This window comes from Myotis brandtii, unplaced genomic scaffold, assembly GCF_000412655.1.
Source record: "Myotis brandtii unplaced genomic scaffold, ASM41265v1 scaffold139, whole genome shotgun sequence".
Classification (NCBI taxonomy): Eukaryota; Metazoa; Chordata; class Mammalia; order Chiroptera; family Vespertilionidae; genus Myotis; species Myotis brandtii.
The window spans coordinates 1928218-1941959 of NW_005354965.1; the positions used below are offsets into that span (position 1 = coordinate 1928218).

The window sequence follows — 13742 nt, forward strand, 5'->3', positions numbered from 1 at the left end:
CAATGTTGGATTAAAAAAAGTAACTTTCCAAATTATACCTAAAATATACCAATTCTTAAAATTTACCATCAGTAAAGCAAACTGCGTCTTGCTTACAGACTTATAAACTGAGCCCAAGTATGAAGACACACGTGAGATTGTAAGTAATGATCACGCTCATGGTCACAGCTGGCTCTGCAGCTGGGGGAGGGGAAACAGAATCCAGGAGGGGAGAGGGTCTCACCTGGACCTTCATGATTGTGTGTGTGTGTGTGTGTGTGTGTGTGTGTGTGTGTGTGTGCACCTTCTGGTGGGCATATTGCAAAATATAAAGTAGAGATACAGTTAGATCACGATATTATTCTCAATTATTTTTCTAGTTTTGAAATATATATATATAGTGTATACACACACACGCACACGCACTCGCACGCCTACAAGAACACGTGGCATCCTTGGGGAAGGAATGGGACTTGGTGAGCCGGCCGTGCCCTGCGTGAGGAGGAGGAACGGCCCACGGCCTCTGCAGGAGGGAAAGCCCTGGCTTCTCTTCCTCAGGGCGGTTCTAGCTCACAGACCAATGACCTTCGCGTTTCACCAGCCCCTCGTTAACAGCACGTCTGTCATGAAGGTAATCACCAGGTTCCTGGGAGGTAAATTACTTCTGCTGACAAGACCTTAGGCCAGTGGTTCTCAACCTTGGCTGCACATTAGAATCCCCTGGGAATCTTTTTAAAATCCTGATTTCTGGGCCTCATCCTCCGGAAATTCTGTTTCTTTGTTACTCATGTTGTGGCCCCACCCCATGACAAAGAAACAGAATTTCCAGAGCAGGGGTCCTCAAACTTTTTAAACAGGGGGCCAGTTCACTGTCCCTCAGACCGTTGGAGGGCCGGACTATAGTTTAAAAAAAAACAAACTATGAACAAATTCCTATGCACACTGCACATATCTTATTTTGAAGTAAAAAACCAAAATGGGAACAAATACAATATTTGTATTTGCATGTGGCCCGCGGGCCGTAGTTTGAAGACCCCTGTTCCATAGGATGAGGCCCAGAAATCAGAATTTTAAAAAGATTCCCAGGTGACTCTAATGTGCAGCCAAGGTTGAGAACCACTGCCTTAGACCCCGGGAAACAGTCAGATGGTGGAGCCCCGGAGGTGAAGGTGAAGGAGAAGTCAAGGTCAGCTGGGGTTCGCCTGAGCCGTGGTGGGTGGGGAGGCCGGAGACACAGAGGACTTTGTCTTTTGAACATGTGACCGCTGGGTGCCTTTCGGAGTCCAAGCCCAGAAGTGGGCAGCCTGTTGCATCTGCATTTGCCTCACTTCTGGGCGTGGATGCTGCCGCCTGGTCTTCTGGGAACTGAAGATGCCAGAGACCTAGGAGCAGAGGGAGGTGGAAAAGGACGACCTTGAGTGGCAGTGACAAGGTCAAAGCCCCTGTAATCCTTCTCAGACTCCTTCCTCCTCCTGATCCTGTTGTGCTCACTAAAAAGGAGACGGGAATCAGTGTTTACAGCACACAGCCCTGGTGTGAGGGGAGCCCAGGTGGGCTTGGGGCTGCCGCTCACAGAGGCGCAGCCTGCGCGCTCAGCATCTCTCACCAGCTGAGGCCATCTTGAGCCGAGGTGTTGGCCACAGGGCGGGCGGTCTCCTGAGGCCTGTAGGCTCTCCTCTGGGCTCATGCCGCTGTGGGCAGCATTCACCTCCTGGCAGTTGCAGGACGCTGCCCTCAGCTCCCTCCCGAACGGCGCTCCCTCCCAGCGGCAGCTCACCTTCCCCGCCAGCAGGGGTCCTGCGGCGGCTCCTGTCTCCCAGGGGGCGCACCTGATAGGTGGGGCCCAGCCAGGATGCTCTTACCTCTCCCACGTGGCCCGCAAGCTCTGCCAGGTCCGCTCCCTGCCTCCCTCCAACCGCCATGGAACTTCAGCCTCCACCAGAACTCCATCCCCAAGCTCTGCGCTGCCTCCTGTGTGCTGGGTGTGCACCGCCCAAAACCGGCAGCAGGGGGCGCCGCTGGCTTGGCTGGGGGCAGCTGCCTCTGGGCTGCTGGCTTCCTAGATTCCACTGTCTCCAGGCCTTCAGGACTGCGCTCTCAGGAGGTGGGTGCTCACTGCAGGTGGGGGCCTGGGAGCAGAGGTGCATGCCCCCCCCCACCCCCCGGTTGCGCCCTGGGGTCCGGGCTAGGACGCAGGGGGAAGGTGAGCGGTGCCTGACTGTAGGGGAGGGGCCGGGACTGCCCCTTCTCTACTCCTTTCTGGTCTCCCCGTGCCCCTCAGGCACCTGCAGCCTTCACACCGCCTCAGGGCCATCGGCAGAACATTCTCGTCTCTTCCCTCGAGTCCAGGACCACTCTGTCTCCTGCAGGACAGCGGGTGCTTGTCTGTCTGGTGGCCTTCAGTCAGCTCACCTGGCCTGCAGGTGAGGCCCTCCCCGCCCAGCTGTTTCCGGGGCAGCGTCCCACGGCTGCAGCGAGGGGTGTGTAGTAAGACTGGAAAGGGTGCCGGGCCCTCCGTTCCTGACTTTTCACCGCGACCAGAGTTTAAGGAGCTTCTCCATGCCCACTCATGAGTACCTCTGCAAGACACCATTTTTCAAACTTCACAACCTGCCACGAAGATCTGAAACTGAAACTGGCACAATTTTTACCTGATAAAAATCATGAACTCAAACAAGTTCAGTTAAAAGAGGTTATTTGGGAAGTGAGGCCATAAAACCACGTGAAAACCATTAGATTTGGGAAGGCATAACCATGCCAATAGCATAGGAGCCACTCTTTGTAATAGTTGCTAATGATCCCATGTAGCTTTAAAATGTATTTCCCTAAGGAAAAGAATGGTGCATTTTTTGTGTGATTTGCAGGAAAAATGTTTTAGAAGCTTCAGAAATGAAATAGACCTCACAGGAAGTAGGTCTTTTTCTTGTTTCTTCTCCAACAGTCCATTCATTTCAAAGGCATCGCTGAGATGTATGTTTCTGGTCCCGCTGCTCGAGGCCACAGGGCCATGTGGGCTGTCACGAACGGCGGTGCCAACATCCATTCATTTACACTGACCACATGTATGTTGTCCTGGAAGCAGCAGGGTGTTGGTTCTGAACATACATAAAAATTAGTCATATACTAAACTTTATTTTTTTTAAAGTGAAAGGCTTTTTTTAAAAAAATGTTTTTTATTGATTTCAGAGAGGAAGGGAGAGGGAGAGATAGAAACATCAATGATGAGAGAGAATCATGGATCGGCTGCCTCCTGCACACCCCCCACTGAGGACTGAGCCCACAACCTGGGCATGTGCCCTTGACCGGAATCAAACCCGGGACCCTTCAGTCTGCAGGCTGACACTCTATCCACTGAGCCAAACTGGCTGGGGCCATATATTACACTTTAAAGAAATGTGACCCAAGTTGATTTTTAAAGTGCCGTGGACACATGGATTCTTCTAGGAAAGCTTCGTTGGAATCTCGAGCTGACCAGGCTGTCCGCCTGGCTGTCCACCTGGCTGTCTGCCTGGCTGTCCAGCTGGCTTAAGGCTCTGTACAGCGTCAGACAGGAAAACCATTGGAATCTCGAGCTGACCGGGCTGTCCACCTGGCTGTCCGCCTGGCTTAAGGCTCTGTACAGCGTCAGACAGGAAAACCTTTCCACTGGGTGTGACCAGAGCTAAGACCTTCTCCCGACTTCTGTCCGTTGTCCAAGATTTGAAGCTTTTTCCTTTTATCCTGATTTTTAAAACATTAAGGGGAGCAGGGGAAGGTGGAAGAGGGTAAAGGAATAAATGGTGATGGAAGGAAAGTGACTTGGGGTGGTGAACACGCAATACAACATACCGGTGACGTATGACAGAACTGTACACCTGAAACCTGTGTAACTTTATTAACCAGTATCACCCCAATAAACTCAATAAAAAGGAAAAAAACCATTAAGTCAACTTTATTAAGGCATATTTACATGTAACAAAATGCTACCCTTTAAGGTATGCCGTTTGATGCGATTTTTTCCATCCATTCACTCACCCACCCATCCATCATCTATCCACTTACTCACCCACCCACCTAGCCATCCATCCATCCATTCATCATCCACTCATCCATCCATCCACTCATCCATCCATCCATCCACTCATCCATCCATCCATCCATCCACTCATCCATCCATCCATTCCACTCATCCATCCATCCATCCATCCACTCATCCATCCATCCACTCATCCATCCATCCATATATTAATTCATTCATTCATTCATTCATTCATTCATTCATTCATTCATCCACTACTGTGTTGTCACCGACACCATTATTGCGCTGCTCAGTCAAGGCACCGGCCACTCCCATCACCTGAGAAGTCCTCTTATATTCTTCCCAGTCACATCTTCTAGTCAATCACTCTATTTTGAGAAGAAAATTTAAAAACATATATATTTTTTCTGTCCTCATCTATTGTCTACCCCAACACACTTATGACTATTTTCTCTTTCATTCTTACTGCTCCAGCTGCCTGGAAATTTGTTGGATTAAAACATTGAGATGCTTACGGCTCTACTCACTAGGAAGAGGAAAGCATTCCTCACGATTTGTACTCCTTCTCAGTGACCTCTAACTCCTCCGCCTCTAAAATCCCCATCCATCCATCCATCCATCCATCCATCCACCTGCCCACCCACCTATCCATCCATCCATCCATCTATCATCTATCCACCTACCCATCCACCCATCATCCATCCATCCATCATCCATCCATTCATCCATCCCATCCATCCTGCCCACCCACCTACCCATCCATCCACCCATCTATCATCTATCCACCTACCCATCCACCCATCATCCATCCATCCATCATCCATCCATCCATCCATCCATCCATCCATCATCTACCCACCTACCCACCTACCTAGCCATCCATCCATCATCCGTCCACCCATCCATCATCTATCCACCTACCCACCCACCTAGCCATCCATCCATCCATCCATCATCCATCCACCCATCCATTATCCACCCACCTAGCCATCCATCCATCATCCATCCATCCATCATCTATCCACCTACCCACCCACCTATCCATCCATCCATCCATCCATCCATTCACTCACCCACTCATCTACCCATCCATCCACCTATCCATCAGTCCATCCATCCATCCATCATCTATCCACCTACTCACCCACCTAGCCATCCATCCATCCATCATCCATCCATTTAACCACCCACCTATCCATTATCCTTCATCCATCCACCCATCCATCATCTACCCACCTACCCACCCACCTTGCCATCCATCCATCCATCCATCCATCCATCCACTCACCCATCTACCCATCCATTCATCTATCCATCCATCCATCCATCCACCCACCCATCCATCATCTATCCACTCACCCACCCACCCATCTACTCATCCATACAGTTATCCATCAATTCATCTATCCATCCAGTAACTGTTGAATGTCTACTGTGAGCCACGGGCTACCAGGAATCCTGCCTCCACTTGACTTATATTCTAACAAGGAAGACAAACAATTTAAAAATTATAATAAAAAAAATACATATCACAATGGGGAAATATGGGGTACAGTGGGAGGTGCAGGAGCAGCAGCTGGGAATCTTCTCAAGGGGAGAGGATTAGTGATGGGGCTTGTAGAGCAATGTCAGTAAGCCAGTTAATCACTCAGTTGTATTTATTGAGCACTGCAGGCGGGGCCTGTTGGAAGCTGCTGCTGACTCACAGACGGGAGAAGGACTGACATGGGCATTAATCCGGCTGGGCTGGGGCAGTGGGCGATGTTCTGGGCAGAGAAAACCTGGGCCAGGGTCCCTGGGGAAGAGACCCTGGTGAGCTAGGAACACTGAGAATTACACATCACCAGACTAGGAATGTCAGCCAGAGGGGGCCTGGGGGACTGAACCAGGGAGCTGTGAGCAGCCGTTAGAGCGACCCTCGGCTCTCATTTGCTGTGCAGAATGGTCATCGAATCTCTAATCAGAATCTTGTAAGAAAAAGAAATGCCGAATGTAGACACCACACCTTAATCCCTTACAAATCATTTCTTTCTTTCGCAAACAAAGCTGTGATGCCCGGCCGGCGTGGCTCAGTGGTTGAGCGTCGACCTATGAACCAGGAGGTCACAGTTCAATTCCCGGTCAGGGCACAGGCCTGGGTTTTGGGCTCGATCCCCAGTGTGGGGCGTGCAGGAGGCAGCCGGTCAATGATTCTCTCTCACCACTGACGTTTCTATCTTTCTTCCCCTTTCCCTTCCTCTCTGAAATCAATAAAAAAAATATAAAAAAACAAACCCCCCAAAACCAAAGCCATGGTTAAGGTGACCTTTCACCAGCAGAGGGAAGGGAGCACTGAAGAGGGGGTATGAGGGTCCGATCCCCCCCTGGGGTCACAGATGTGACTGGAGCCTGCCAGGAGGGCTGGCAGCAGAACAGAACTCCCCGGCCTCCTGCTTCGGGAGCGGAAGGCCAGAGAACCGGGGAAGAAAGGGTGTATTTCGCATTTATTATATTCTAAACTCCCCGGGTGATTTGAAGGTAAAGTGCTGATGTGTAGCTTCTGTGCGAATTGTTGACCTTGAGATGAACGCTGCTTGGTAGGCAGATGCTCCCCAGGCTCCGCAGCCTGTGAGGGCGACACACCCGCTGCCGACTCACTTCTGTCCTCACTCGTCCAGTGTGTTAACTCTTTGCTACTGGATATTTGATACAATCTATTCCTCTGTGTGAGCTTTGTGCATACGCCTGGAATTAAAGCTCTCTGATGACCCAGGCCTCCCGTGGGCACACTCACCCACGCGCTGGGTCACCCGTGGGCTCACTCACCCACACGCTGGGTCTCCCATGGGCTCACTCACACACGCACTGGGTCTCCCATGGGCACACTCACCCACGCGCTGGGTCTCCCATGGGCACACTCACACACGCGCTGGGTCTCCCATGGGCACACTCACACACGCGCTGGGTCTCCCATGGGCACACTCACACACGCGCTGGGTCTCCCATGGGCACACTCACACACGCGCTGGGTCTCCCATGGGCACACTCACACACGCGCTGGGTCACCCATGGGCGCACTCACCCACGTGCTGCGTCTCCCGTGGGCTCACTCACCCACGCGCTGGGTCTGCCGTGGGCGCACTCACCCACGCGCTGTGTCTCCCGTGGGCGCACTCACCCACGCGCTGGGTCTGCCGTGGGCGTACTCACCCACGCGCTGTGTCTCCCGTGGGCGCACTCACCCATGCGCTGTGTCTCCCGTGGGCGCACTCACCCACGCGCTGGAGACGTCAAGTCCCACACGCCTGCGGCCGCAGGTCAGGCTTTGCTGCCGAGGATTTACAGCTGCACGAGCTTGCACTTCACTCAGTCTCACCCTCCACGTTGACGTAGTGTCCGTTTCGGGGGCTTGTCTTTTTCTTGGATGGGTCTCCTCACCATCAGCTCAGAAATATATTCTGTGAAGATCTCTTGAGGAACACGCCAGGCCACGGCAGGGTGTGTTCTGCATGATCCCGCCGGCGTGTGCCTGTCAGTTCTGCATTTGCTGAGCCCCTCACAGACGGGGACTGAGAAACCCCGGAGGCCTGGGCACGCTCACGACTCCAGGCCTCATGTCCATCAGCCTGGTGACCAGCGACTGCGAGCACCACGGGGGTGGAATTTCAGTGGAGACGGCCCCACGTACCTGCCACGGGACAGCTTATGGGACACTGTCCAGGTGAGGGGGGTGGTTGGTTTGTTGTGATTTGCATCAGGGTCTGCCCGCTTCACCGCAGTGGGACCAACCGCCTGGGCGTCCCTGTAGTGAGGGGACCTGCCCGGAGCCAGGGGTCAGGCCACGCCACGCCTCGCCTCCTTCCAGGTGATTTATGGAACAGGGTCCCGGGCCCCCAACGGTGCCAGCGCCTCTGGCCACCCCTGGGCTCCGAGCCACTCTAAGGCACCATCAGTGACAGCCCCCCCCCCCCCGATGGCCACTTAGTGAACCTGCTCAAGCATCAGACTCACAGACGCGGCCGAAGTGTGGGTTTCCCAGCAAGGTTCAGCCTCACGCACACGCGGCTTTAAAACATGCACGTGCTGTTGAGACGAGGCTGCCGCCGAGGGGAGAAGCACGCGGTTTTCATGGGAAAAGGATGAACATGAACCTCGCTCAGGATGCCTGTCACTGGCTGGCGTCCAGCAACAGATGCTGGTGAGGTCGGCTGAACCCCCCCCCCCCCCCCCCCCCACCCATCGTAAGGAGAGTCCCGGCCCGAGGCTGCCTGCCGTGCGGACAGACCCTCGGACAGAAGAGGCCTCTGTGACTTCCCATCTCCCATGGGCGTCTTTTTCTAACAGAAAAGCCCACTTTTTGGGTGACGGTCACAGCGCTGCTGTTTGGCGGAGGTGCCGGAGAGGGTTTCCCTCCCGGTGGCGTCTGCTCCCTCCGAGTGCCCTCCGCTGTCCCCGTACTAGTGACGTGTCAGGGTGGCGGACCCCCGTGAGCCACAGCCACGAGGCAGCAGTTTCTAAACTCAGCCTGACGAGGGACGGTCCCCCCGAGACTGTGGATGGACTCAGAGGCCCATAGACCGACCGTCAGAAAGAACAGGACAGGCAGCTCACGTCCATGAGAGCACGCTGTGCGGTTTATTGTGGAAAGCAGTCAATCAGACACTCCGAGGCTAGCCGCCAGGTAAGTACTCCGCTGGGAACCCCCGAAGGCCCAGCCCCCCGCCAAGCACTGTAAACAGGGCTTTGAGAATATTCAGTCAGTTTCTTACATGAACCACCAAACGTGCTCGCTTCCTTAAAGAGAACCAGCCCCAGCCCCAGAGCCGCGCTGTTCCTCGCAGCGGGAGTTTAAAATGACAGACATCGTCATGGTGCTTTAAGGCCAGAACAGAACACCCGCTTACCAGACATACAACTACGAGGAGAGTCAGAGTGAGCCGCGTGAACGAGGGGGAAGGCACTGTGTCCCGCTCACGTCGCCGGCGCCCACTGCCCAGCCACCTCCGAGTTCTACCGCACACGCCCCGGGGGGCACCGCCGCCAGCTGGGCTCCCTCTGCCACGTGTCTCCACCAGGTGCACGGCAGGTGTGAGCAGATGCCACCGGCTTTATTTACAAGTTCACCTCGATGTTCCGTGGGGCAAAACCCAGCTACCTCACCCAGCCACTCCCAGGAATCATAAACACCGTGTGAAAGAGACAGACAGACCGACGCCAACCCCAGACGCCTGCGCCGAGACGCCAAACCCACCGGAGGCCGGCGGGGAGCTGCTGTTCTCTGACGTGGGGAGGGGACCCCACCTCGACCCTCAGATGGACTGTCTGAGCACGGCGACAGGCTGTGCCGGCAGGACGCCGAGCCACGGATCAGGTAGGAGCCGCGAGCCGGAAAGGTGGCAGTTCCCACGCTCTGATCTCCAGACATGCAGAACAAGGGGGAGCTGCACGGACAGGTTAGTTCTGGGGCCGGTAACAGACATGCAGGACCGTCGGGCGGGAGGGAGGAGGGGGCGCCACGCGTCCACACTGCACTGCGTCCCCTCAGCTCCCGCCTCAGACGCTTCGTGGTCGCGGGCACTCTCCCCGGAGAGGCTCTACCCCGAAGGCTGCTGGGGATCAGCCTGCCCTTGGCAGAACCAGAACCACTGGGAAAGGGACGAAATGGACCGCTGCCGGGTTTGCGTGAGACGCCCCCTGAGGTCCGTGTGCGATGACCCAGCTGCGTGACTGGCGGACATCCGGGGCCACGCGCAGCGATGCGGTCGGGGCCAGGAGACCAAGCCCGGTCCTCCGCTGACAACGAGAGCGGGACTGTCCGCACTGCGGCCCGGCCGCCGCTCCCAGGCCGAGGGCCGCCTCACAGTAACAGATTCCTCCGGTGTGACCGGGATCGCACAGCGCCGCTCAGCTGAGGTGGAGGGGCGTGTACTCCGGCCGCCTGGTCTGGATGATCTTGGGTTTGGGCCTCTTCATCCTTTCCATCTCCTCCTCCTCGTCCTCCTGCTCGCTCTCGCACACGTGCACCACGACGCTGGGCGTGGTGGCGGTCGCCGCGTGCAGCTCGTACTTTTCCCCTGGAGAGAGAGCAGCGCAGGGTCACTCGGGCGAGAGCGGAAGGGCGAGCACAGGGACAAGTGTCCGGGCGGCGCAGGCAGAGGGAACGGGGGACACGCCCCGGACAGGCCTGGCTTCGGTGGCGCCTCCCAGACAGGGGGAGCTGCGAGCAGGGCCACCGCCTCCCCTGCAGGGGCTCCTGTCCGCTCGGAAGGCGCCTTCGCCCACAAAAGGCGGGCAGATGCCTTTGCTCAGCCGCACAGTGAGCCTGGGAGGCTGTAACTGTCTGAAAAGGCGCCAGGGCCTCGGCTGGGGGAGAGCTGCTGGGAGGGTCAGATGGTCACGGGCAACCTTGGCCACGGTGCTCCTAACCAACCCTCCAACCTACCCATCAGGCGCCACCCAGAGGTGCGGGGGTGGGACTACGTTTGCAAAACCTCGGCCATCTTGTGGGCTGCAAAGCACAGCCAGACTATGACAAGTCACCAGGCTCCGTTAGGGAGCCCAGGGCACGCGGGTTTTAGGGAGTCTGTTTCTACCAGATCTTCTCCCTCAGCAGCGCCCTCTCCAGCAGCCTGGCCCTCTCCCCGCAGGGGCCCGCCCCCCTGCTCTGCTCCTGGGAGACCCCATCCCCCCTGCTCTGCCCTGGGGAGACCCCATTCCTCCTGCTCTGCCCGGGGAGACCCCATCCCCCCTGCTCTGCCCGGGGAGACCCCGTCCCCCTGCTCTGCCCAAGAGGGACCCTGTCCCCCCTACTCTGCCCGGGGAGACCCCGTCCCCCTGCTCTGCCCGGGGAGACCCCATTCCTCCTGCTCTGCCCGGGGAGACCCCGTCCCCCTGCTCTGCCCGGGGAGACCCTGTCCCCCCTGCTCTGCCCCTGGGAGACCCCATCCCCCTGCTCTGCCCGGGAGACCCCGTCCCCCTGCTCTGCCCGGGGAGACCCTGTCCCCCCTGCTCTGCCCCGGGGAGCCCCCACCCCCCTGCTCTGCCCGGGGAGTCCCCATTCCTCCTGCTCTGCCCGGGGAGACCCTGTCCCCCCTGCTCTGCCCCGGGGAGCCCCCACCCCCCTGCTCTGCCCGGGGAGTCCCCATTCCTCCTGCTCTGCCCGGGGAGACCCTGTCCCCCCTGCTCTGCCCCGGGGAGCCCCCACCCCCCTGCTCTGCCCGGGGAGTCCCCATTCCTCCTGCTCTGCCCGGGGAGACCCTGTCCCCCCTGCTCTGCCCCGGGGAGCCCCCACCCCCCTGCTCTGCCCGGGGAGTCCCCATTCCTCCTGCTCTGCCCGGGGAGACCCTGTCCCCCCTGCTCTGCCCCGGGGAGCCCCCACCCCCCTGCTCTGCCCGGGGACTCCAGCCCTCAGCCTGATCGCCTTGGCAGGAGCTGTGGGAGCACATGCCGCCAGCCGGCCGCCCGCCTCGACCTTCACGCGCCACCGGCATAGGTAACCGATCCCTGCCCGCCGCCGCACAGGACATTTCAGAAATGTAACCTTTTCCACATGAAACTGCTGACGGCCGAGAAACTGAAACCCTTGGCGAGGACATCTGATTGTGGCTCAAGGAGAAACGAGGGGCCATGGCTCAGCACTTACTCCTCTGCTGCGGGGACCAGGCGGGGCCCCCCTCTTCACCCCGAGACCCCACACCCGCCTCCTCCCCAGACCCTCTACCGCACGGCCAGGCGCCCCCAACAGTTTACTGTTTCGGGAAACCATGAGCTGAGCGCAGCCAGGGCCAGGCGCCGTGGGAGCTTCCCCGGCCCCACGGGTGGTCAGAGCCCGTCTCACAAACGAGCCGAGGCCAGGGAGTCGGTCCCCCCGAGGCTCACACCTTGTCCCCTCGGGGACTGGAGCCTTCTATCTCTGGCCAGCTCCGCAGGGAGCAGCCCCTGGGGCAGGAGGGGTGCGGGGGGGCTCGGCCCTTCCTTCCTGTGACCAGTGGCTCTGCACCCCGACACTGGGCAGGGAGCTGAGAGTCAGGCAGTGACAGGGGACCCTCCCACAGAGCAGCATCTCCAAGGGGTCTGGTTTCCTTCCCACAGTCCACGCTCATCTCCACGCGGAGCCCACACAGGCTGTCAGTGGGTAAGATGGGGTCACGGGATGCTGGCCAGGAGGGGCCCTGGCGTTCGGTCCCCACAACCCCCTACCTCCCTGTGTGCTCCTCCCTAAGGAGCGAGGCCAGAGGCAGCACGCCACGCCCCACGAGTTCCACTGAAGCTGGAGGTGCAGACGGGTGGTTCTCGCTGGCACCAGCCACACGGGGTGGGAAGGATAGTGGGGAGGCCATGCCTCCTGACCCCGAGCACCTGCGTCTGGGCCCTCAGCACTGTCTCTCCTCACCGCTGCCCCCCCCCCAGGGCCTACTCACTTACCCCCCCCATCTGGGAGCCCGCTCACCTGGTCCTGGGACCCCGCTCACCTGGCCCTGGGGCCCCGCTCACCTGGCCCGGGGGCCCCGCTCACCTGGCCCTAGCTTGGAGATGGCGTATAAGAGATCGTAATTTATGACGGGGGTGGCGTCTTCCACTTGCTTCCAGCCGACAGGCGGCGAGGCGGGAGGAGAGATCAGAAACTGCTTGTCCGGGTTTGGGGGGGCCAGGTGGGAGCTTCCGATGTGCAGCGTCTGGGAGAGAAAGGGGAGGCGATGCAGCAGCCGCAATGCCGTTCCCAACGCAGGTGCCAGGACAGGGCCAGGTCGACCGCGTGGAAAGCGGCCCAAAGGGTGTCTGGGCTCGGGTTCGGGGGAGCCTGCCAGGACTGGGGCTCACAGTGCTCAAGCTCGGAGGCGGAGGGAGAATGGACAGAGGCGGTCTGTGTGTAAATGGGTCCGGTCAGGATGAGCCTGGACGCCCTCCTCCCGGCTCCTCACACGGAGGCGCCTCATTCTTCAGGGACCAGGCAGGGCTGGGGACCAGCTCCCACCATCAAACCACCTCTGATCCTATTGGAGCTTAAAAGTTCTACCAGCGCTTAGGGGGCTGAGCAGCAAATCTCACCATTGGGTGGTCCCCTCCCCACACAATCTGCACAGGCATTTACTCGAACCATCAGAACACGTCGTGGAGGGACTAAGCCGTTATTTACAGGAAACCCACCCAGGGCAGCAGGGGCAGCTCACAGCCAGGCACCTGCAGAAACCTGCGCCCACTCACCACTAGGGGGCGGGGCGGGGCAGGCGCCCGCTCTAAAGTCCAGGGAGTTGGCCTTTTCTGCTCAGGAAGCTTCCCTAGAGGGGCTGCTCCCTGCCTGGGGAACACAGCCCATACCCTGCACCCCGCCCCCCGCCCCCCGCTCCCCGCGGGGCTCACTTTAACCGGAGTGGCACCCCAGAAGCCATCGAATGGAACTTTGTGGTCACCTTGAAGGTGGTCACCCCCCATGGAGGCCCGGGCACTGGAAGGTGGTGAGCAGGAGGCAAAGCAAACGCGGCCCACAGCGCTAGCTGCTGCCGAGGACCCGGCGCGGGCCCCTGGGGGGGCGGCACCCCCATTAAATTCTCAGAAACCTACTGCCAAGCCTCGGGGCCGGGGCCACGCCCACCCAGGGCAGGCTGCCACCTGCCCATCAACACTCCACCCAAGGCCACCTGTGAAGCCACTTCACAGAACCTGCGCTTTCTGAAGAGAGGGGAGACTGGGAACCTGGAGGATGGGTTCACCTTTCTCAGGACGGAGTCTCGGATTTAAATCGATGCAGGGCGTTATCACTGTCCAG

General features: G+C 58.3%; 1 protein-coding gene across 2 annotated transcripts in view; it reads right to left on the reverse strand.

Moving 5' to 3' along the window:
• Positions 1-8583: 8583 nt before the first annotated feature.
• The window catches only part of RCAN1 (regulator of calcineurin 1), an 8138-nt gene continuing 2979 nt past the window's right edge, over positions 8584-13742 (reverse strand). For both annotated transcript variants that reach the window (XM_005860741.2, XM_014535190.1), the window contains 2 exons: positions 12492-12651; positions 8584-10050 (listed from right to left, as the gene is read on the reverse strand). In XM_005860741.2, the coding sequence (XP_005860803.1) occupies positions 9881-10050; positions 12492-12651 (330 nt within the window). In that variant the 3' untranslated portion in view covers positions 8584-9880. The remainder of the gene's footprint in view (positions 10051-12491; positions 12652-13742) is intronic.